The 23,083-nt window shown below is 47.4% G+C and overlaps 7 protein-coding genes across 7 annotated transcripts; 3 read left to right on the forward strand and 4 right to left on the reverse strand.

Moving 5' to 3' along the window:
• Window positions 1-746: 746 nt before the first annotated feature.
• N7483_005688 (uncharacterized protein) lies at window positions 747-2,848 on the forward strand (the record flags this gene model as incomplete). The annotated part of the gene is made up of 6 exons (XM_057089125.1): window positions 747-902; window positions 995-1,128; window positions 1,179-1,972; window positions 2,028-2,217; window positions 2,281-2,448; window positions 2,506-2,848. The coding sequence occupies 6 exons, from the start codon at window positions 747-749 to the stop codon at window positions 2,846-2,848; spliced, it is 1,785 nt and encodes a 594-aa protein (XP_056948954.1).
• A 535-nt stretch (window positions 2,849-3,383) lies between these two features.
• Window positions 3,384-4,610, forward strand: N7483_005689 (oxidoreductase protein; the record flags this gene model as incomplete). Its single annotated transcript, XM_057089126.1, has 1 exon — window positions 3,384-4,610. One exon carries the CDS (start codon window positions 3,384-3,386, stop codon window positions 4,608-4,610), a length of 1,227 nt encoding a protein of 408 aa, XP_056948955.1.
• A 490-nt stretch (window positions 4,611-5,100) lies between these two features.
• N7483_005690 (E3 ubiquitin-protein ligase) lies at window positions 5,101-7,455 on the reverse strand (the record flags this gene model as incomplete). The annotated part of the gene is made up of 1 exon (XM_057089127.1): window positions 5,101-7,455. One exon carries the CDS (start codon window positions 7,453-7,455, stop codon window positions 5,101-5,103), a length of 2,355 nt encoding a protein of 784 aa, XP_056948956.1.
• A 635-nt stretch (window positions 7,456-8,090) lies between these two features.
• mfp (putative peroxisomal multifunctional beta-oxidation protein (MFP)) lies at window positions 8,091-10,933 on the reverse strand (the record flags this gene model as incomplete). The annotated part of the gene is made up of 3 exons (XM_057089128.1): window positions 8,091-10,406; window positions 10,489-10,716; window positions 10,778-10,933. The coding sequence occupies 3 exons, from the start codon at window positions 10,931-10,933 to the stop codon at window positions 8,091-8,093; spliced, it is 2,700 nt and encodes an 899-aa protein (XP_056948957.1).
• A 982-nt stretch (window positions 10,934-11,915) lies between these two features.
• Window positions 11,916-14,548, reverse strand: N7483_005692 (WD40 repeat domain-containing protein; the record flags this gene model as incomplete). The annotated part of the gene is made up of 3 exons (XM_057089129.1): window positions 11,916-13,695; window positions 13,778-14,136; window positions 14,192-14,548. The coding sequence occupies 3 exons, from the start codon at window positions 14,546-14,548 to the stop codon at window positions 11,916-11,918; spliced, it is 2,496 nt and encodes an 831-aa protein (XP_056948958.1).
• Window positions 14,549-15,364: 816 nt separating this feature from the next.
• On the reverse strand, window positions 15,365-16,218 carry N7483_005693 (ESCRT-II subunit protein SNF8; the record flags this gene model as incomplete). Its single annotated transcript, XM_057089130.1, has 2 exons — window positions 15,365-15,677; window positions 15,746-16,218. 2 exons carry the CDS (start codon window positions 16,216-16,218, stop codon window positions 15,365-15,367), a joined length of 786 nt encoding a protein of 261 aa, XP_056948959.1.
• A 319-nt stretch (window positions 16,219-16,537) lies between these two features.
• On the forward strand, window positions 16,538-18,165 carry N7483_005694 (60S ribosomal protein uL30; the record flags this gene model as incomplete). The annotated part of the gene is made up of 3 exons (XM_057089131.1): window positions 16,538-16,554; window positions 17,209-17,320; window positions 17,539-18,165. The coding sequence occupies 3 exons, from the start codon at window positions 16,538-16,540 to the stop codon at window positions 18,163-18,165; spliced, it is 756 nt and encodes a 251-aa protein (XP_056948960.1).
• Window positions 18,166-23,083: the final 4,918 nt, after the last annotated feature.

Raw genomic sequence — 23,083 nt, forward strand, 5'->3', positions numbered from 1 at the left:
AATCTTACTAGGGATTTCTAGGAACTCGGCCCAGATCTCCATGAACAGGCTCATTTTATTCCGGGCATGGATCAGAAAGTATGAAAACGGCATGATCGACAATCTGACCATCATCATAAAGGGGTCTCCATTGTTATTCAGGTGCCTTGCTAACCAGATACCCCGGTATGTATGTCTTATCTCCACATAGACTCGAAGAACATAGTTCTAGAAAAGAAGTCAGAAATCCGTAAGCTATCCTGTATTCTAGTAGCCTAGGGAGCAGGTAGTAGCAGATGAACATTGTAGATCATCAAAGTCAACTGGTATTCATCCAGGGCTATGAGACATGCCAAGTCTGCCCCCATCACAGCCACAAAGCCATGAATCTTTCCGGTCCTAACTCCGCAAAATGATCCCCAAATTGACCTAGCTTGAGCATAATACGAGTACCTTGAGAGTGTTTGAGCAGTTTTGTTCTTAGCGAAAGTTACGGTAGGAAACTCGCAGATCGCTGTCAGGCTCATTCAAGGTGCTTCCGCTTTTGCAGTGTCGATCTATGTCGAATCGGGTGTTATCCGCACCGAGAAATGTGCTCAACTATGGAGTACGCATACTCCGAGTCCACCCTATCAATTCAGACGTTATGTCGTTATGTAAAATTCGAGAAGAAAAGCGTGGTTTTATCATTTAGGAGCTTTGACTTCACCTGCGATTCTGAATGCAGATTCATTCTCATCTTCAGTTCGTTCGTGAAGTGGCCCGTCATGTCTGGAGTTCTTGGACATAGGTCAGAGCAGCCTAGCTCTAGTGCCATAGGAAATAGCGAAGCAGAGGTCGCCGTGGACAGTTGTCAGAATAATGGGGCAAAGGTACTCTTTAATGAGCAGACGAATTATGTACCTAGGCGAACGATTATCACGGTAAGTCTGGTGATTTTGATCTCGAGCCACCAGGGCAACAGATTCTGGATCTATGAAGTATGAAATGAAAGCTGAGTGCTGGTATTTATCAGATCTTTTTGGCATGCTCAACTGTCGATTTAGTTGCATTGATGGACCAGACGACACTGGCCTCTTGTCTGTACATCATCGGCAATGCGCTAGGAGCGAGCGACCAATCCTCCTGGATCTCAGGTGCATACTTTGTGTAAGCAAGCCATATCAATCGAAATCAAAAAGTCGAAGCTAATGAAGTAGAACATCAACATGTTTCCAGCTTCTATACGGCAAACTATCCGATATCTGGTCCCGAAAAGTCGTCCTATTCATCGGGCTCGCGATATTCTTCTTCGGATCCTTGGCTGCTTCACTGGCCCAGAATGTCACTCAATTGATCGTTTTTCGTGCCATCACAGGAATCGGAGGGGGTGGTTTGGTAACCCTCGGACAGATGATTGTGAGCGATGTGGTTCCACTCCGTGAAAGAGGGAAGTATCAAGGTATTCTGGGCGCAGTGGTAGCCATCGCCTACGCTATTGGTCCGGTAACGGGTGGTGCATTGGCATCTGCATCTCATGATTCCTGGAGATGGATCTTTCGGTTGAACCTTCCGTTGACCGTCATCTGTGCAGGCTGTGTTTACTTCTTCATGCCTCTTCGAGAGGTAGAGGGAAACTGGAAGGCCAAGATCAAGGCAATTGATTTCTTCGGTGCGTTTTTAGCACTTGGAGGAACTGCGCTTTTGATTCTTGGCTTGAACTGGGGCGGCGGCGAGTATGCTTGGAGTTCCGCTCATGTTGTCGCGTCGTTGGTTATTGGGTTCGTGGTCTCAGTTGCTTTTGTGCTATGGCAGTGGAAGGGAACTTCCGTGCCTTTGGTCCCATTACACATTTTTCGTACGAAACTTGTCAATGGTAGCTCACTGAGCATGTTCATCATGGGATGGAACTTTCTGGTTCAGATTTACTATATCCCCACCTTTTACCAACTGGTCTTCAACTACAGTACCTTGGGTGCAGGTGCAATGCTGCTCCCTATTACGGTGACACAATGTATCATGATGTACCCTTTTTAATCCTTCAGGTCAATTTGCTAATAATCTCCTAGCTGTATGCAGTACCCTCTCTGGACTCGTTGTCCACTGGATTGGTCGATACAGAGAATGCATATTATTTGGCTGGGCAATGTGGGCAGTAGGCCTTGGTCTCTTGTCAACACTCAATCAATCATCAGGACTCGGGAAACAGATTGGATATGGTATCTTGTCTGGTGTGGGTGTTGGGAATACCCTGCAACCGTGAGTGTTACAACCTTCCAAGGTTACTGGTCCCATCTGGATTTCTAACATAGACCAATGCAGGGCATTGATTGCAATCCAAGCTGGCGTTGAACGACATGATACGGCTTTTGTCACTGCATTTCGCAAGTATGGCTCCCTCTTAAAGATCACTGCACAACATTCTAATCTCAACAGCTTCGTTCGAAATCTCGGTGGTACATTCGGCCTTGCAATCGCTGGGACAATTATGTAAGGTTCCTTTTTCTGAATTGTCACCAACTTGAACTAACTGCTGCTTTTTGCTAGTAATAATATTGTATCGTCTTCTATATCGGTCCTCGGTCTCTCCGCATCAGAGTCACGATCTCTACTGGCAAGCCCTTCGACATTTTTATCACGCCAGTCTGACTGGGACGCGGCGCATATTCGAAGTGTCCTGATTCCGGCTTACCAAAAGGGCTTTCGAATTATCTTTCTCATTGGTGCATCGTTGTCCGCTTTGGCATTTATCCTTGCATTTTGTCTGATACCCCATGTTGAACTAAACAGAGCCGATGACGCCACACTAAAGGAAGAAGCAAAGAAAAGGGCAGAAAAAAAGTCAGACGAGGAAAAAGCAACTGAGTCTTTGGGTGCAAAGACTGAATGAGAGTGACTGTGCACATGTCATGTGGCTTTTGGACATATACGTGGATTGGCTGCAAGTGTTGACTAGTGGCGGTGATTTAGTGAATAATGGTGCCTATTAGTATCCGTGTACATCATATGCATCACAACTTGAAAGAGTTGGGAATAGATCTCCGAGTCTTTACTGCATATAGAAAATGAGATCGATCTATTCTGTACTTTATCATGTCATGTATCCATTATTGCTTGGTATAAGCAATTCTCCGATGACCTATCTATTCCCTTGCATATTGGTCTAACTTGAATCTGACAACCCCTGTGCTTAATTATCTGCAATACTCTCATTCGGACCAACCATCTCCTATATTATTCATTTGCCTGATTGGAAGTTTTAAGCACAGCCCTCGAAATATGCTTGTGCATATTAATGTTGTACGCCTAATCTCCCCTCCTTCAAGTTAGTGCCTTAGTGGGAGAGTTACACTGACAATCTTTACTTATTGACAGGGCAAATTCCCACACAAATTTCAACCAAAAAGAAACTTGAACAAAATAAGATGAAAAGTCTCAAAGTTCTCATCAGTGGCGCTGGATGCGCCGGTCCTGCGTTGGCGTTCTGGTTAGCTCGCGTTGGCCATCGTGTCACCGTCGTCGAGCGAAACACTTCCCTTCGCACATCAGGCGCCCAGATTGACATTCGTAACCAAGGCGTCGAGATCATCAAGCGCATGGATCTACTAGAGAAGATCCGTGAGAAACTCGTTTATGAAAAAGGAGCACAATTTATCAACTCAGCTGGGGAGGTAACGGTGACACTGGGAACAGGTAACCAAGCTGCGACATCTGAGTACGAGATCATGCGTGGAGACCTAGTCAACATTCTCTATAACGAGACAAAAGACCACGATAATGTCAAGTACATCTTCGGTGAAACTGTCGAGAGATATGACGAGAAGGATGATAAAGTCGTCGTTCAGTTCTCAGACGGCTCGCATGATTCTTTCGATCTACTTGTTGGCGCAGATGGTCAGGGATCGCATATTCGATCAACTATCCTCCCACCGGGAAGCAATGAATATCGTAAACTGGGCGTGTACATTGCTTACTGGTTCATTCCACATATCGAGACTGATACCAACTACTTCACTTTCTACTCATGTCCTGGTCGGCGGTCGATATTACGGAGATGGCATGAACACAGTGATACGCAGGTATACTGCGTTTTCAAAGACACCTGTAACCCTGACAAATTCGATGAGCTTATGAAAGCACCTGTTGAGACGCAGAAGAAGTTCTGGGTGGAGAAGTTCCATGATGCGGGATGGGAGACGAGTCGATTCCTTGCTGGTCTTGACAATACTACGAATTTCTATTGTCAGGAGATTGTGCAAGTGACTACTGATACATGGTCCCGAGGTCGAGTGGTTCTGCTTGGGGATGCTGCGCATTGTCCGTCTCCGATGACAGGCCTTGGGACTACGAGTAGTCTCATTGGGGCGTATGTTTTGGCTGGTGAACTTACGCAGAATTCTGATGATTTGCCCCTGGCGCTCAAGAGATACGATGAAACGCTAAGACCACTTGTCAATGAGGCTCAGGAGATTAGCTCATTCAATCTGAGGCTTATGTTTCCTCAGAGTCAGTGGGCTATCAATGCGAGGTTGGCCGCTTTGAGGTTTCTATGTTGGCTGGGCATCCCAAGTTTTCTTGAGCGATTTGCGAATGATACTTCCCCTTGGAAAATGCCTCATTATCCAGCGTTGGACAAAGATGAGAAGAGTTGAGGATTTTGGTCTGTATTTAAAGCCTGCATTGTCTTATTAGTTTCATTTATCATAGGCAAGATTGATCCCAATGTTAGTATTATGATTGATTTCAAGATCAGAGTTAGTCCGAGATAGTTGCTCTTGTAGACAGTATAGTAATAAATCAAGTAGTATCCAGACAATAGGGATTTCAGTATAGGAGAAGAGAATCATGTATTAAAGCAAGGAGACTATGTTACTGTCCACTGAGAGAAAGAAAAAAGAAAGAAAACAAAACAGGCCATGCGAGTCATGTCAGTCATAATATCATTCCAAACGCCCAATTCACAGTACAATGCACAAAAGAAATCCATTCCTCCAATACACGCCAGTCCAATTGAGAAGATCCTCTTGGGAGGAATGGGAAACTGTAGCCATTCTGATGCTCCCCACGAGTTTGCTCGCCAAAGACAAATGAAATATGCAGGAGAAACAGAGATTTCGTTCTACAGAATAGTAGACACATATATCAAGGATCCTCGATCACAATGATTCGTTCCACGACCCAGTCTACTAAAGCCTGGCCTTCTAATTTCCACCTCCCATCCACCCAAACATCACCAAACCAGTAAGCCCAGGGCTTACCAGAACTAAGCTGGAGGTCCCATAATGAGGTAGAAGTGTTGCGGGCAGCAGATGAGCCTTCCGTGCCAGCCGAAAGATCTTGATTGACATTTCGAAGACCCAAAGCCGAAGCCGAAGCATTGACAGTGGAATCATTTCCCTGTCGGATAAGCCATTCGCGCTCTGCTTTCTCTCCAGCACGACGTGCAACTACTTCCTCGTCTTCAGCTTGATAGAGATCACATTTTGTGCATTCACTACAGCGAGAGCCTGGGTTAATACGGAAGTGTTCACAGAAGTGTTTATAGCCTTCTGGTTCTTCGAATTCATCATCTTCGAACATTTCTTCTTCGGCTGCGCCGTCAACATCACCGGCGAGACCATCGTAGGCTTCTAAATCGAGTCCTCGTCTTCGTCGGGCACCGTGCCGATCTTCGGTTCGGATCGGGGTGCCAAGGGCTTTGCGACAGAGGTAACACATTGAGTATCCGCAGACACAGGTAAGCTTGTTGCAGCCAGAAGACTTGACGAATGACAGACCACAGCGAGGACAGGTCCGTTTCACTGCCGCTGTGCGAGCAGCTTCCACGGTTGCTCGTAGGTCTAGTAGTAATGGCTCATGACAGACATGAGGATCTCGCCATGCTTTTTGGCAGGTCATGCAGCTTACCCGTGCGCAGGCGGAGTTAGAGCATTTAAATCTTTTTGGTCGAATCTTGAGACAGAGATTGCGGATTGAGTTGTTGAATATTTCCGCTACAGCAGAAGGGTTGAGCAATAAGAGAATCAAGAAGGGTATCACAAGTACAGGAACTAGATCAAGGAGAAGAAGGGTCATAAAAATAGTGTGGGGAACGCCTCCATCACGACGAATTCGCCAGCCGATTCCCCGAGATGAAGGATGATAGACAGGATCGGCTTCAGCATAATTGCAGAAGGGGCACCGAATCAACTTCAGTTGCGATTTCAGCAGTGTTTCGGAGGCTAGTCGATCTTCGAATTTGCGGTACGTCTCAGCACCAGCTGTATCGAGTAGAATTGCCTGGCGCACAATTTGCGGGTGAAGACATCCCTCACAAGCACCAACAGATAGTGGTGCAATGCATTTCAGGGTTGAATGTTCCAAATCCACAGATTTGCCCCAGCCTTGGCCAAAAAGGGCTTCAGAGGTAGTCCGCTGGATACAATGATAGCATATTATATGAACATTATCCGAGCAAGTCGCAATTTGTTCAAAAGTCACATCAGCTAAGCAGCACTCACACTCATATATGGCATCGGCCGCTTTGGCTTCTTTCTCATTGATATCCAAGGCAAATTGAAAGTCTGTACTTTCTTGTTCCTCGCGCTTCTGTTGCCGAAGCGGAAGGACAAGTATCGCGTCTAATTCCTCGTCCAGCTCAGCGGAGCCAGTGACTTTGAGTTTTGGCACGATTTCTCCATCACTGCGGCGTTGCCACACCATAAGCGGATGCTCTTCTCGATCTTTCTTCTTTCGAAAAGATGGCAGGATACTATTGAATGTAGCCCGCCAGGTTCGCCGTGAGAGATCTCGTAATATTGGGCGCGCACGTAGATAGCTAAAGTTCACCTCAGCCAGAACACCTTCCACGGTGCTCTTGCTCAGACTACCAAATTCTTTAGCCAGTGTCGCCCGCACAGCAGCCTTGTACTCATCCGACCGGAATCGTTCTTCTGGAGGCACGAGACCACCGTCTGGTAAAGGATTATGAATACAGCCAGCTTGAGGTCCAGCAGAATCATCTGAGCCGTCCTCATCCGCACCATCATTCCCCTCGGGTATATTCCACCTTCCTGAAACCCATTCCTTCTTGTGACGGAGCAACTGCTCCACGCAGACGTGTAGCCTGCTATCTCCGTCAAAGCGTACAAGCAGTTCCCTGAACACCTCGATCTTCACATCGGGAAAGATACGAGCAAGAGCTTCAAGGGCCAAGTTCAGATCATCACGTTCTTGCCTCCGTTCCTTTGTTTCATCGATAGGTGTCTGGACCGGGCGGGATGAGCGCGAAGGGCTACCGAAGGGGTTGTTGCGTAGAGCTTCGCTCAGCGTAATAGATTGGTTATTCGATGTTGAAGTACCACCACCCAGAACAGCTGGTTTCCAGGTGTTTCGACTGGTTGAAGAGCCGGAAGCCGAGCCGCGATGACGGCGTGGTGCGGGCGCGGTGCCATCGGCGGGGCGTGGGGGAGAAGTGGAGGATTTGGAGAAGCCGGGGACCGACAACGAGAGCACCATTGTTGGGATAGAGAAGATGCTTCTACATCTCGGTCTGCCTGAGGGAAATCCTTTCGAGGGACGGAGGATGTTTAGGCCGGTTGGGATGGAATGCAGAGGGGATGCATGGGGGCGGTGACATAAGACGTTGACTTTAATGGTTGCCTTATCCAGTGCTCCGGTGATGTCTCAGTCACTCAGTCATGGATTGATACCTGGATTTATCTTCTTCCACAATTTTCAGCAATAGAGAATAAGCTGAAATATGAATGGTCTCGGCCTTGCTTTGTGTAACTGAGGCTCTGATTATATCTATTTTGCTTTGTCTGCATCGTCACTTCCGACCCCTTGCGCGCTGCATAAGTAAATACTTGCCGATTATGCATGCAATACGGAGTAAAGAGCTTGAAATTCCAATTTGAAGATACACTGGAGTGCAATAGTACTACCTATTATCTACAATTATCACTATGTAAGACTACATGAATCCAAGGTAAAGAGATATCATTATCATGAATCAAGAAAATATCATAGGCAGTAAACAAAGTCGAAATAAAAAGATGTATGTACAAACAAGCCCACATTCTGGCTGGAATATCCCAGCTTGCATGCTATGGTATATCGTGTCAACCGCAAATCCCTTCCAAGGTTCTATTTTACAGCTTAGCCTTAGCGCCCTCCAGGAGCTCGGCACCAGCGCCGGTGATGGCAGGCTTGCCAGTCTCGACAACGGTAGCCTGGAAAAGGACAGTGTTGCCCTCCTTCCACATCTCAGTGCGGAGAGTCTGGCCAGGCAGGACGACACCAGCGAAGCGAACCTTAAGGTTCTTGTAGGCGCCGTACTTGGCAAAGACAGACTTGGCAGCCACACCGAGCGAGCACAGACCGTGCAGAATGGGGGTCTTGAAGCCACCAACCTTGCTGAACTCGGGGTCAATGTGGAGCGGGTTGCGGTCGCCATTCAGGCGGTACAGAGCAGCCTGGTCCTCGGAGGTCTTCTCCTCGACCACGGCATCAGCCGGGCGCTGAGGAGGCTTGTAAGCCGCAGTAGCAGCCTTGGGGCGAACGGCAGTGGGCTTGGGAGAGCCACCGAAGCCGCCGCTGCCACGGATGAAGACAGTGGATTCGTTGTAGAACAGGTCCTCGCCAGTAACGGCATCCTTGGTGGTGAATCCAGACACAACTAGAGCAGCGTTGCCCTTGTCAACAACGTCGATAAGCTTGGGGTAGGTCAAAGTCTTGGCCGCAGTAGGGATGGGGTACTTGCGGACCTCCATGTATTGCTCACCGTGGAGCAGCATCATGGGGGAGAAGTTCTTGACAATGTCGTCGAAGCTCCAGGGGAGGCTGGTGTTAAACCAGGGAACCACACCGAAGGAGGGAAGGGCCTGGAATTGATCGTGGTTCTCGTAAACCAGAGGCAAGTCAGTGCGCTTGGCACCCAAGCTCAGGTTGTAAAGAATGACATCGCGATCCTCGAAGTCAAATCCACTGCCCTCAGTGGTGACAGCCTTGGCAGCTTCGATGTTCTTGAGGTATTCGTTCTCGGGGGCACCACCAGAACGGTTGTTCATGTTGGCCATCACACGAGCAGAGCCCTCCTGGGCATCCTCAGGGTGGTCTGAGCGGTCATCGTCAAAGTTGACAATCTTCTCCCAGTTGGCGAGCACAGCCTCGGGGGTGAGCTTGACATCCACGGGGAAACCGTGACCGCCAGATCGCTGCCAGCGGGTACGGCCGAACCAGCCGCTACCACACTCGTAGAGTCCCTTGGTGGAGGGCTCGGGGGTCGCATCAGAGCACAGCAGTGCAACCAGAGGAGCAACATAGTCAGGCTTGAAGGCCTGGACCATCTCCTCGGGCATGATGGTACGGGTCATAGCGGTACCAGCATTGGGGGCAATGGTGTTGACCTTGATGTTGTACTTTGCACCCTCGACAGCAAGAGCACGGGAGAGACCAAGAATGCCCAGCTTGGCCGCAGCGTAGTTGGCCTGGCCGAAGTTACCGTAGATACCGCTGGTACTGGCAGTGTTGACAACACGGCCATACTTCTGCTTGAGGAAGTAGGGCCAGGCAGCCTTGGTCACCTTGTAGGTTCCGCGAAGGTGGACATTGAGAACCGAGTTCCAGAGGTTATCATCCATGTTGGTGAAAGCCTTGTCACGCAGGATGCCGGCATTGTTAACGACGATATCAATGCGTCCAAAGGCATCGATAGCGGACTTGATGACAGCGTCACCGTCCTCGCAGTTGGCCTTGTTACCAACAGCCTCACCACCAGCCTTCTTGATCTCCTGAACCACAGGCTCAGGGTCCATCAGGTCGTTGACGACAACCTTAGCACCGTACTTGGCGAACAGCAAGCAGTAAGCGCGGCCGAGACCAGCACCACCACCAGTGACCAAGGCCACACGGCCCTTGAAGTCGGGCTCCTCACCCTTGGGAGCACTGGACAGCTTCAGACCATCCTCGAGGAGACCCATGAAATCAGCAGGGCCTGAGGGGTAGTCAGGCTTAGAGAAGTCATTGACATCGGCCCACTTGCGGGCGATAGCACCTGGAGTCAAGGACTCATCGGTCTTGAGCAGAGCGCCCTTGGCCCGCTCCCAGCGGAGCTTAGCAACCGCACCACCACCAAGCTCGTAGATACCACCGGTCTCGGTAGTGTTGGAAGAGTGAACCAGACGGGCCACAACGGGGACAACCCAGTCAGGCTTCAGGTTCTCCAACACATCAGGAGGCATCACGGTAGCAGTCATACGACTGGCAGCAATGGGAGCAATCACATTGGCAATAATATTATACTTGAGACCCTCCTTGGCCAGAGTTTCTGTGAAACCAACCTGGCCCAGCTTGGCGGCGGAGTAGTTGGCCTGGCCGAAGTTGCCGAACAGACCAGCTGCCGAGGCAGTGTTAATGACGCGACCGAACTTTTGTTTGCGGAAGTGAGGCCATGCGGCACGAGCACACTATCATCAAGCAAGAAAGATTAGTATGATTATTTCCATAGTCCCTCTCATCCGCCATAGTCATAGAATAATGGGGCCATACCTTGTAAGCACCGTATGTGTGTACCCGGGTAATCAAATCCCAGTCTTGGTCCTTCATGTTCTTGAAGCTGATATCCCGCAGGATACCAGCATTGTTGATGAGAATATCCACGCGTCCGAAGTTCTTAATAGCGGTATCGATGATGGCCTCGCCGTTCTCAACACTGTCGTAGTTGGCGACCGCCTTTCCGCCCGCGGCGCGGATCTCCTCAACGACAACATCTGCGGCCTGGGTTTGGTTAGCCGGCGTTGTCAACTCCAAGTCATGGGGCAAATAAACTCGATCATACCTTTGATGACTGTCCCTCACCCTTGTGAGAGCCACCGAGGTCATTCACGACAACGTTAGCACCTCTTGAGGCAAAGAAAAGCGCATATGCCTTTCCCAAACCACCACCGGCGCCGGTGACGACGACGGTCTGATTATCAAAGCGCAGCTCTGACATTATGAATAGTTTTATGATATACCGACTAGTTCAAGGTATGGGGGTCAGAACTAGAAGTTGGGGAAAGGAGAAAAATGTGGAGGGGGATGATGATGTTTAAAGCAGCCCCAAGCTCGGTACAAATGGACCTCGGCACGTTGAAGCTGTGTAATGTAACATACATTTTACCACGGGCAGATCACGGTCACTTCACATGCCGACATGAGATATTTCGATTATGACGAGGTGAGAAATCGAGAATCATGCTGAGATATTCTATACTAAATTATCACATCTAATCTGGCACTATTCCCAACCCCTGGAGGTGATTATTATTGATTTTGTCTTATGAATTTGTGTATTGATGCCGTACTCCATGTGACCAACAACGTCATAAGTTATTGTACACATGGATAAGAATGTACTGTGATTCGAGACTATATACTCTACTAGTAGAGAAATAATTCAAGTTACTATTGGTAGTCCATATAGACAAAAAGCATAATTTCTATCCAAACCATCATGATTCTATTGAGACTATCCTCTCTATAGAAGATTCCCCGCATGTAGAAACCCCGGATTCCTGCCGATCGGAGATGCCGCATATCCTAGCCGATAAAATGCAGACTTCCCCATTATACAAACCCCATCAGAATTAACAAGTCAAGAAGGCGATAGTAGACGATAGATCGCACCACTGCATCCAATTCCGCCTAGGCTGTCTCAAAACGCATGAAGCTCGGTATAGCGTCGGTAATGCCCCACCACTCCTCCTAGGTCTCAATGGAGTGCAAGGAGCCGGTAAGACAGTGCTAGTAAGTGCCTCGCAGACCTCGGGATAAACGGGTCGGAAGACCCTCCTTCCTCGGGATTCCATCACTAATCATCATATCAATTGCCATAGATGTCAATCCTGCAGTAGACTCTCAGCTCTGATCCACTTCGAGTTCTAATCCTCAATAACTTTGTCTTTGTATTTCAATCTCTATGTGGCTGTCCCTTGCTATGGTTGAACATTTATAAAAGAAACATCCCCGGAGGTGTGCCCAAAGACAAGTAAACTTCCATCGATTGCAGAACAGTGAGGCCGAAAATCAGGAGGAAGCCATAGTACATCTCTGCCATTAACGCTTATCCACTTTTTATTGTGAACAAAGATCGCTGTTGAGGCAGAGGTATGATTCTCCGACTCGGAGTCATGTCCAGATCGAACATCGAGGCTGCCCAGGTTTGTGATTATAAATGATCCGCAAACAGAAAACTCGAGTTTAGAAACAGTTCCATCAGTGTTGAAGGAATGTTGCAAGCTGCCTGTCACCGTGTCCCAGAGTCTTAAAGTGTCATCGGAAGAGGTAGACGCTAGTAGTCGGCCATTCGGCGAGAACGCTACCAACGTAATGGGGCTTGAATCGCCCTCGAGTGTCTGAAAGCTACCTGTAGCTATATCCCAGAGCCGTATAGTCTTATCATAAGAGCCTGAAGCTAGAAGCTGACCATGTGGCGAGAAGGCCACTGAATTGATGTGGTATGCATGGCCCTTGAGTGTCTGCTTTATATTGCCTGCAGCTATATCCCAAAGACTTATAGTCTTATCGTAAGAGCCAGAAGCTAATAGCTGGCCATCGGGAGAGAAGGCTATTGACTCGACACAGCTTGTATGGCCGTTCAGAGTTTGCTGTAGGTTGCCTGTCCGGACATCCCAGAGCCAGATTTTATTATCAGATGAGCATGATGCTAGTAGTTGACCATCTGGTGAGAAGGCTATTAAGCGAATCCGATCTGAATGACCCTCGAAAGTATGCTGTAGGCTACCTGTCGCTGTGTCCCATAGCCGGATGGTATTGTCGCAAGAGGCGGATGCCAACCGTTGACTGTTAGGTGAGAAGATCACTAAACGAATCCAATCTGAATGGCCCTTGAGAGTTTGCTGCAGGCTTCTCGTTGATATGTCCCAGAGTTGCACGGTATTGTCGTTAGGGCAGGCCGCTAGCTGTTGGCCATTAGGCGAGAAGACAACTGAGGTGACCCAACCCAGTTCTACCCGTTTATCGGGCAAAGTGGCTATGGATGCAACACAGCCTGACTGGTCCTTATGTGCCTGCTGTAGGCTCAAGCTGCTCACATCCCAGATTCGAAGCGTTTCGTCGTCAGAGCTGGATCCTAGCAGCCGACCATCAGGCGAGAACGCTACTGAGGTAACGTGGTCCAAATGACCCTTGAGAGTCTGCTGTAGGCTACCTGTTGCTGTGTCCCATAGCTTTATGGTTTTATCAAAGGATCCAGAGGCTAATAGCTGGCCGTTCGGTGAGAAGGCCACTGAGAAGACCCAGCCTAGATGACCCTTGAGCCGATGCTTTACATCACCCGTTGCTATATCCCAGATATGGATAATATTCTCATTAGAACCGCATGCGAGTAGCTGGCTATCGAATGAGAAAGCTAGTGAGGAGGCTACCCCAATAAGCCAGTCTAAAGAGAAAGAATTCAGTCCGCTTCCTGTCTCTGTATCCCAAAGTTCCACTGGATCTTGTTTCGAGCCAGACGCAAGTAGTTGGCCGTTAGGCGAGAAGGCTACTGACTCAACTCCATGCGTATGGCCCTCGATTGTCTGCTTTAGACGACCAGTCGCTGTATCCCAGAGCCGCACAGTATTATCACCAGAGCCAGACACCAGTAGTTGGCCATCTGGCGAGAAGGCTACTGAGGTAACATAGCTCGAATGACCCTTGAGAGTATACCGTATACTGCCTGTCGCTATATCCCAGAGTTGTATAGTGTGATCACTGGAGTCACACGCTAGTGACTGACCGTCCGGTGAGAAAGCTACTGATTGAACTCTGCTACAAGGACTCCAAGGAGGAATACCTTTGAGAGTCTGCTGTAGGCCCCCCCGTCGCAGTGTCCCAGATATGCACAGTATCACCTGTGGAGCCAGACGCTAGCAACTTGCCGTCGGGCGAGAAGGCTACCGAGGAAACAGACATCGAATTACTCTCGAGAGTCTGCATTTCTGGACCCCATTTTTCTTTGACTTGTTCGAACTGGCAGACCCAGCTAGGGAGCTCTGACTGGAACTCTTCACGGATCATTGTTGTTCGAGGTGCAAAAAGCAACCCGGCCCAATAAATTTGAAGAGGTGCTTGATCGGCAATTTGACGGTATTTAAGAACAAAGCATCTTATGTCGTATATGAAATCCGACACTGAAGAATTGCTACCATTGTCCTTGAGCAACATGTATTAGTGTAAATCGTAGGTACCTATCCAATGGATTTCTTACCAGTATCAAGGTATGGAGGACACCAAGCATACTCACAGCCTCCGATATCAGACCCAGCAAACACATGGCTTCCACCCAGTGCAGAAAATGCTCCCGGAGGAAGTTTAGGATATCCTCCACCTCAATAGGTAAAGACTGGCTTTGTTCCAGGTGAGATATCCAGTAGCGACAGGAGTGTCGTAATTCCGGTGGGAAATACTGGCGGATACGCTGAGGGTCGATCTCTGTCCTGCGCGTTCCGGGGCTTGGTAGATTACATATATTCTTCCGTAAATGGCTCTGCATAGTTTTAAGACAGAATTGAACCATGTCTCTATGCTTTGTGGGTTCATCCATATGAAAACTGAATTCATCCATTTCGTAGGACGCGGCGAAAACACCCTTGTTCCAAGTACCTAGAAGTTATGGTTCCAAGGTTGTGATTTTGAATGTCAAATTTGGCTCTGGAGTTAGTAGGTGGGGATTGGACTTTATATGGATATCAAGAAAAGTGACTCCGAGTCGGAGCCACTACTCACGGATCCACAGATGCCTTGCTAGCGTCTATCTTGCTCGTATGGGCAAAGCTCGCCAAGAACTCGGATCACGTGTCGCCACGTCCTTATTTACAGCCAGGAGAAGAATATGAAAGAAAAGTTATGGAACTTGGCAATTTTAGGCATTGACCGAAATGAGGTTGAACTTGGAAGATAGGTGTTGGGTACAACATTGGAATTGTGTTGACCACACGAGTTCCCATAATCTATTTCTGGCCGATTATCTTGAATGTATTCTCAAATCACTGAAGATCTAACGGCAAACGGGGGAGGGGGATCTCTCTTGAATGGCTCTTATAGGCCGCTTGCCGTCGGCCTAGTACACAAATACAGGACCAAAGATCCTTCAATGACGGGACAGGGGAAAGAGAGTAGGTTATACCTGGTTAGATGGGCAGTTTTCAACTTCTTCTGCTAGCTCATGGGAAATCAATGAAATCGCAGAGGTCTCTTGAGGGAAGTCTCTCGAAACTGTCAGTCCGTAAGGATCATGGGTGTCAATGGAGAGCTTGGAATTTCCGAGCTTGATGGAGATTGGCCCGCTTGATAAGTCAACCGGTCTAGAGAGTCGAGACCATCCTAGTAAGGTCGACGAGTGTAATGGCAATAATTCATTCAATAAAACACCGCAGCTCTCTCATCCACTGTCGTCAAGTAGGTTTTGAGGTGACCAGTATTCTCTTTCCAGTCCCTGTGCATCCAACCAGACAAGGCCATCGGCAAGGAGGTCATCAATGACTGTCTGTGCTCGTGCCTTTTCCCAATTGAGGTTGAGTCGAAGCATTGAAACGCTCACAAATCCTAGAACTTGGATCACCTCTAGAACAGTTGCTTGATCGGTGTTGAGCTCCTTAGGTATGGATCGAATGTACTGCTTAGCGCCGACATGAACTATGGAAAACCCAGACCCAAGGGGTTCCAAAGACCGAACAGCACGCAAAACATCATCTCTATTTTTTTCATATGTGTCAGTAACGTATTTCAAGCAGGATCAGTCCGAGTATCGGGTCTTCCATACGCCGAAACCTCTAATCCACTTCCAATAGCTTTGCCTTTGCGCACGCGCTTCCTACACTCTTCCACCCCGATCAGTCCTCCGTTCTCGCTTCTGGTTTCACGGCATAGCTCCACAACTCGAACGGCAACCTCGAAGTAAAAGTCATTCATATCACCGCCCATGATCTGTGTCCAAAAGCTGCCTCCTTCGCCTAGCCCTCTACGACCATTCTTGCCTTTGATGTTACTCGCGGCCAAGGGATCAACCCCAATGGTATTGCACATACGCGCGAACTCGGCCCGAAACGTGGGGTTTGATTTTATCGTGGAGCTATGCTCTAAGGCGAATGTGTGTAGCAAGGATTGGAAGACGGAGAGCTGGGTCTGGAGAGATGCCAGATGTGAAGAACGTAGATTTGCTCCATGAGTAGCGTAGGATTGCGTGGCCTGATTGCGGTTAGCGAAGGCACCGAGGCCAACTCCCCGACGTGACATGATGATTTATAGAGGTGAAGGTTCGTCTGATAATGGGTCAATGTTTAGATTGAGGGGAAGACAAGTTACCCACCTAGGCAGAGCGAAGTGGAGCCGCGGGGATGAGGTCATCTGACGATAGGTGCAGCCCTAGTCACGAGGTGATAAGGGTATGATATTCTGTAAAGGGTATAGCGTATGGAAAAAATTGATATTGGCCTAATATGGTTAGCGCGGACCCAGCACCCACATAAGCGAGTTCTACTTTTCTCCTCGAACTTTTCCTTTCTGTTTTGAACTTTGCACGACAACCTTCGACCAGCCAACTCGGACCTTCGCAATGGCCGCTACCACCACGTATGCTTCCCCTTGATTCCCTATCTGACTGATGCAATCCTTCGGGATTGTGAGGTTGCAGGTATAGTCGTCCTTCTCGCTGGAGATGCTATCGACCATCGTCAAATTTGACATTGGTCGCTAAGCACCAGCTCGATCCTTCCCTTGCCCTCCTATACGATCCCGTGAGGAATATGCGTTCTGCCTGTTCAGCATGGCTTGTTGATGGAGGGCAACTGGAGTTTTGAGGTTGAAAGCCACTGTGCCTTCTCCTCCAAAATTATTGTTGTACAGCTATCGTTATAACCATTGTGGTCGATGCCGAAATGCACTCAACTCATTGGGACGAAGAGCGGCAACACATATTTCCTGAACATCTGTTTGGGGTGTTGTCGGATGAGGAGAATGATGGTATTTTTTCGGGTGGTCAAGAAAAATTTTCACCTTCGCGAACAGTGCGCTGGAATATGCCACAGTACCAAGGAAAGACCAAGAGTCCCAAATATTATCATCCTCACCGATTAAAAAAATTTCGTCGAGTTTCTATAATAATCATTATTATTTATCATTGCCTTCAGTCGAGAATGTGGCGCTATATGCTGCAGTTCTTACACTCGGCGGATTGTCTCATGTTTTCATGATTCATTCGGACAGACTATACTCACACCTCCACAGCTCTATCCCCACCAAGGACCAGGTCCTCGTCCCCGAGACCCTCCTCAAGAAGCGCAAGTCCCAGGAGGCTGCCCGCGCTGAGCGCCGTGCTGAGGCCGAGGAGAAGAAGAAGGTCAGTTTACCTTGTCTATCATTCAGTTTCCTACACACACCCCTCCCCTTCCACCATCAACCATTATGATGATAACACCAACTTCGCGACTAGACCAAAAGGTCGATGTTGTCGCATGTTAACCATCTTTCGGGTCTGACACATTGTTTGATGCTACATTTACTTGATTAATCACCCAATGCATCATTGAATCTCTTACTGACTTGAGATTTATCCAGGCCAACAAGGAGAAGCGTGGCGTTATCTTCAAGCGCGCTGAGTCCTACGTCCGCGAGTACCGTGATGCCGAGCGCGAGAAGGTCCGCCTTGCCCGTGCTGCCCGTGCTGAGGGTAACTACTACGTTCAGGATGAGCCCAAGCTGGTCTTTGTTGTCCGTATCAAGGGTATCAACAAGATCGCTCCTAAGCCCCGCAAGATCCTCCAACTGCTGCGTCTGATCCAGATCAACAGCGGTACCTTCATCCGCCTGACCAAGGCTACCCAGGAGATGTTGACCATTGTCAACCCCTACATTGCCTACGGTTACCCCAACCTCAAGTCCGTCCGTGAGCTTCTGTACAAGCGCGGTTACGGAAAGGTTGACAAGCAGCGTGTTCCCCTCACTGACAACCAGATGATTGAGGAGAACCTTGGCAAGTACGGCATTGTCTGTATGGAGGATCTGATCCACGAGATCTACACCGTTGGCCCCAACTTCAAGCAGGCCAACAACTTCCTGTGGCCCTTCAAGCTGTCCAACCCCAACGGTGGTTTCCGCACCCGCAAGTTCAAGCACTACATCCAGGGTGGTGACACCGGTAACCGTGAGGACAACATCAACGGCCTCATCCGCCAGATGAACTAGATTGTTTCCTCTCGGAAACCGGGTGGTTCATGAGGTTTTTTTTTCTCAAAATAAAATTCTTTTTCACGACTTTACTTGTCACGGGTTGTTTTGTTAGCACACTGGCTGTGTTTTATTTGATCAATTAGCGAATACGGTCTAGGATCTCCGTCAATTTAATGCTTCAGACAACCCAATGCCACCGTTCAGGTCTCGTAATTCTGTAATTCTTGTAGCAGATGTAACTGTACCCAGATTTGCTCACAGGTGGGATTCCTTAGAGAATTGGAACCCAGACAAGTAAGTATGCTATTCTGGATGCCCACCTGGGCAGTCACAGCTAGTGAAGCTACTTCAGGTGCTACAGTATCAGCATGAAAATCTCAGGCAGATCGGAGAAGGACCTAACATCAAAATCAATTTTTTCCAAAAAATTTCATGATTCAAAAGGGGAAAAAAAATATATCAAATTCGACGCCTGAGAGATTCGAACTCTCGCTCCCGAAGGAATACAGTTAGCAGCCATACGCGTTAGACCACTCCGCCAAAGCGCCTTTGATGCCTACTTTCCTCATAGTTTGCTATATGTACTGAGATAAAGAATATCGAGATTGATCCATGTTTTGAGGGCTTTCAGCCTCCATAGGTCAATTCTCCCACTTTATTGAATTTCTCTCTTTTACAGTCATTCTCGAAATTGGCTTGACCAATACACACTTGATAACTTTGTTCTGGACCCACTGCCAAGGTCTTAGCGCGAGTAAATTATTGAGCGAGTCATCTTAAACTAAGGGTCGTTGTACTGTAAAATACATCTTGTCTGGCTTGTTTCATCTTCGCGTAATATTGCCTGCTGGGTAACTATTTGCGACTAGTCTGGGCCCCGCTAAACTTGGACCGAAATTTTGTCATTTGTTTCCGCCACCTAAGCATCCATGGCTTCCCCTTTCTTTGGGTCAGTCGAAAAGAACTGACCATGTTTACTCCCACGATGTCTATCTGGCTATTCAGGTAATTCCGATTCTTCCTTTGTACCGATCCACCCACAAGTCTCTATCTTACAATCATACTGATCTCTCAGCATTCTGATGGCTCTTAATATCGTATCTTACATTTCTCAGCTTTACAACCTAAGAGGGAAAAAATACAAAACCAAAAATCCTCTCTTTTACCTCGCCTTCAATATCCTCAGCTCGGTGGAGCAGACGAATCTATGTCGTCGGTTTTCCTGGGATGTAGCAAATAAATCCCAATCATACGGAGACCGTTTTGCTCTAAGGTCTCGTCAATGGACGACTCTATCCCAAATGGCGGCGGTCTGGATGATATTTTCATTTGTACAGTAAGCGACCTACCAAACATTTCTGTCATTCCAGCTCAGCACTAGAAACCTGAATCTATCACTAATGGCCAAGTTGAGCAGATTTTTGACAAGTGTCTCCTTTAGCTCCCGATCATATAGGCGAAAAACTTCATTGATATCTCTCTGTGGGCTATACGGGTTGTTTGTACTAATCCCTCTCATGTGTGGTAATTTTCGCCAGACATTGGCTGAGGTTTTTACCGCTGATTTTCCCCACCTGCTGCTCTACATCAATCCGGCATTAATTTATGTGGGTTTTTATGCACTTTCAAAGGGAATCCTTCCGATGAGGCCAGATTCTACGTCCCCTTTGAGCATCGCAGGGCTCGCAAGCCAGGCTACGGTACACGGTATTCTGACTATGTCCTGGGCTCTGATGGTCCGACCACGGTTGAATCATTTGACTTTCGTGTGGCCTGCTTTGATTATGTCGTATAATTTTTTTTTGGTGGCCTCTGGTGGACAATGCAATCTTTGCCGTATTCCAGGGGAGGTTGCTTTGGATTGCTTTAAGAGGAGATAAGATTATCTCCAGTGAAGATCAACATAAAGGTCAGAATGACGTTGAAGATGCGCTTTTACTAATGACGGTATGAGATTTTCTACCGCTCAATCGGGGATTCAGGAATGAGCCCATAGGACATTGTATTGACAAAGTATAGAGTTACTACGATTTATTGCTTTGATCAATAACACCACGCATCTTATTCTGCTCATTCCCAATGTTCATCAAGTTCAATTATCCCCGCCTAATCTAAAGAGTATCATGCTGTTAAACATGCAATTACGACAGTATTAAGATAGATAACACTCCCTTATTCTATGCTTCGCTTTAAGGCTGCTCTAGTCAGGAAGTACTTTTTGTATCTAGTAGGTCTATTGATTGAAATGAAGGCAGTGGTGCATACAGTACAAACTTATACGTGTTGATCAACAATATTGCATTGCACACTGTCTATTATAATTGATTTAGCGTTTGATTAATTAGGCCGTATGTAATGTCAACACACCTATTCGCGACCCTCGTTCCGTATGATTTACAGAATCTCCACTTCAGGTTTCCATGAGATTTAACTGGATTCTCGCAAAGATCCTGTAATATTATGTAGTATCTTACGGTACTATACAAGGGGCATATTACTGTGTCCCTCAATTCAATGCAGCCAGCTCAAGTTTTGATCCGCGCTAAGGCCTTGAGGATGGGATGCAAACAATAGACATCAAGAGTGTATTGGTGAAGCCTATTTCGAGAAAGACTGTATGTGGAGATCACTTAGTGAAACTCACCTGACATAGAAAGAATATAACTTATGAAGCACTTTTAATGATATTTCTCTGAGCAAGCAGTCAAAATGTAATGGCTAACTGCGTTAAATCGCTGACTTTACGGTCAGATGTGACATGAAATATGAAATATATGTGATGCGGACGAAAATATATCAGAACGGTCTGGACTCAGCCACACAACTTACCACTAACCAAAATCAATCGGACGAAGGTGAGTCAAGACTCAGCGCGTGGTGCTGCAGCAACACTCGAACCCGGATCGAGCCGTGCCGTTGATATGATTATCCCCATAATAGGTTTCCAGGGACTTCCATTGGGGTCTCGTCCGCAGTAGGTAATTTACATACCAAAATACAGTACCATACTGGGTGCCTTTTTCAACGTCTATCAATTTGATGCGGCCCGCTAAATAAATGATCTGCGCTAAGGCCTTGGCGGTGGGGCCAGAAGAGAGTGACAAAGAGGGTATCTGTCAAGCCGATTTCGAGAACGACTGTATGTTTATTATGACACTATTAAGTTTATTTAAATGATCGCTAATATTTACACCGTTTTTGAACAGCATGCATCCGAGTCCCGAGGTCTATTGATGCACATGTGGATGTTGCAATATTCAAACTTGAAACTGTGTTGATTGCTAATATAAATTGTCGGAAAGCCCGGGCAGCAAACACGCAAATCAAGTATTTAGTAGGAAAGCTCCAGATCATCAGGATGTCTACCGGGATTTTCATATACGCTACACAGTACCTCATCTCCGTGATTTATCAATATTTCCAAGGTTTACATCACCCACCACCTCACGTGCTGCCAGTTGGCACCTGGGCACTGGCAGGCTTTTGAATATACTAACTATCCTCATGCATGAAGGAACTTCAAGTTGAAGCCTTCAAGTTGTACTATCATTCCAACTTAAAGGTTCTACTAGTATATTCTTTTGAACCTTGAAGGCTACTATGAACCAACTACTTTCTGCAGCAGATCTACATTGTGATGACTTAATGCGACATCTCCCTGATTTCGATGCACGGAGAACAACCAACGGAACACATGAATCACTTGCAACCCTGGAAGAAGAGTGAGGTACATCCCGAGGTCACCTGGGCACCATATATTGTCATGCAAAGGAGACGAAGGTCTTGATGAAACTTCCAAGGTTCTAAGGTTCCAAGGCTAGTGTGCCATGTCAGCGTGTTATCTCACCCTTCTTGAGAGTATGTTTAATAGTGAGTGGCTTCATCTTCACCTGCCCTGAGAAAGAATTTCAAAATTTCTAATCCGTGTTTTGTTGTCTAGATTGAATATCTGCCTGTCACATATTGGTAAGACGAGGTCAATCACTCACCCATCGGGCTTTATCATTAAACAGGAGCGCAGGGAAGACGTGGAATCTACTGTTGGAAATGTTTCATGGAAGACGTGTGGTATCAGCCTTGCGGAGCTGCTTGTGTGGTACTTTGGCACTTCTCGCGATAAGCGAAAGCCGTTCAAGATGAAATTGTCGACCGAGGGAGTACTCAAATCCCCAACTTCTTTAGCTGGCTGCTGGACGATGAGATTACCCTATTAGTCACCGAAGAGTTCAGAATGTACGACTGGCACGGGCTGCCGACTACGGCCCAACCCCAGCTTGGCTGGAGTCACACATAGTCTAATCCAGCAGGTGATCCGACAGGACACTGCGTACTACGCCCTGTATGTCATCCGGGGTCTTCCCACGAGCTATTTTCAGAACCTGGGTCATAGGACAACCACAGACAAGCGAACAGTCAAACCGTGAAAAAGATGAACGTTTCGATGATTTCGACTTTCTTCCACTCAAATTCGATATCTCGAAACCTGAATTCTCGAAAAAGCGAAATACGGGCATGTCATTCAAATGTTCTCTCTGCCCTCACAAGTGGAATAAGGTTTCTAACATATGCAGATGATAAAACTGTACAACAACAAACTGGAAGCCAAGCTCGTATACTAAGCGAAAGCGATCAGTATATGACCGATGAAGAAATTCATCCTCACTTCTATTAGAGGGTGAAGTTTACAATCGAGAAAGTAAAGGCGAAACCTGGCAATGCTCCCATATGGAAATTCATCCTGTGTGAAATGCCAACGGATCTCATTATGCATTTTATGAGTGTCGGTACCCTGAAACCCGTCAACAGAAATCTTAAGGAAGAACAGAGACAGAAAAGGATGCGGGTACTATCAAGCACAAGGAAGATAATTGTCGAAGGAATAACTTGAAAAGGTTGGCTTATGAGAAGGCCACAAAAGAAGAAAAGGCGGATA

This window comes from Penicillium malachiteum, assembly GCF_028827825.1.
Source record: "Penicillium malachiteum strain IBT 17515 chromosome Unknown utg000002l:1.0-8849297.0:1.0-8852440.0, whole genome shotgun sequence".
In the NCBI taxonomy this organism is placed as follows: Eukaryota; Fungi; Ascomycota; class Eurotiomycetes; order Eurotiales; family Aspergillaceae; genus Penicillium; species Penicillium malachiteum.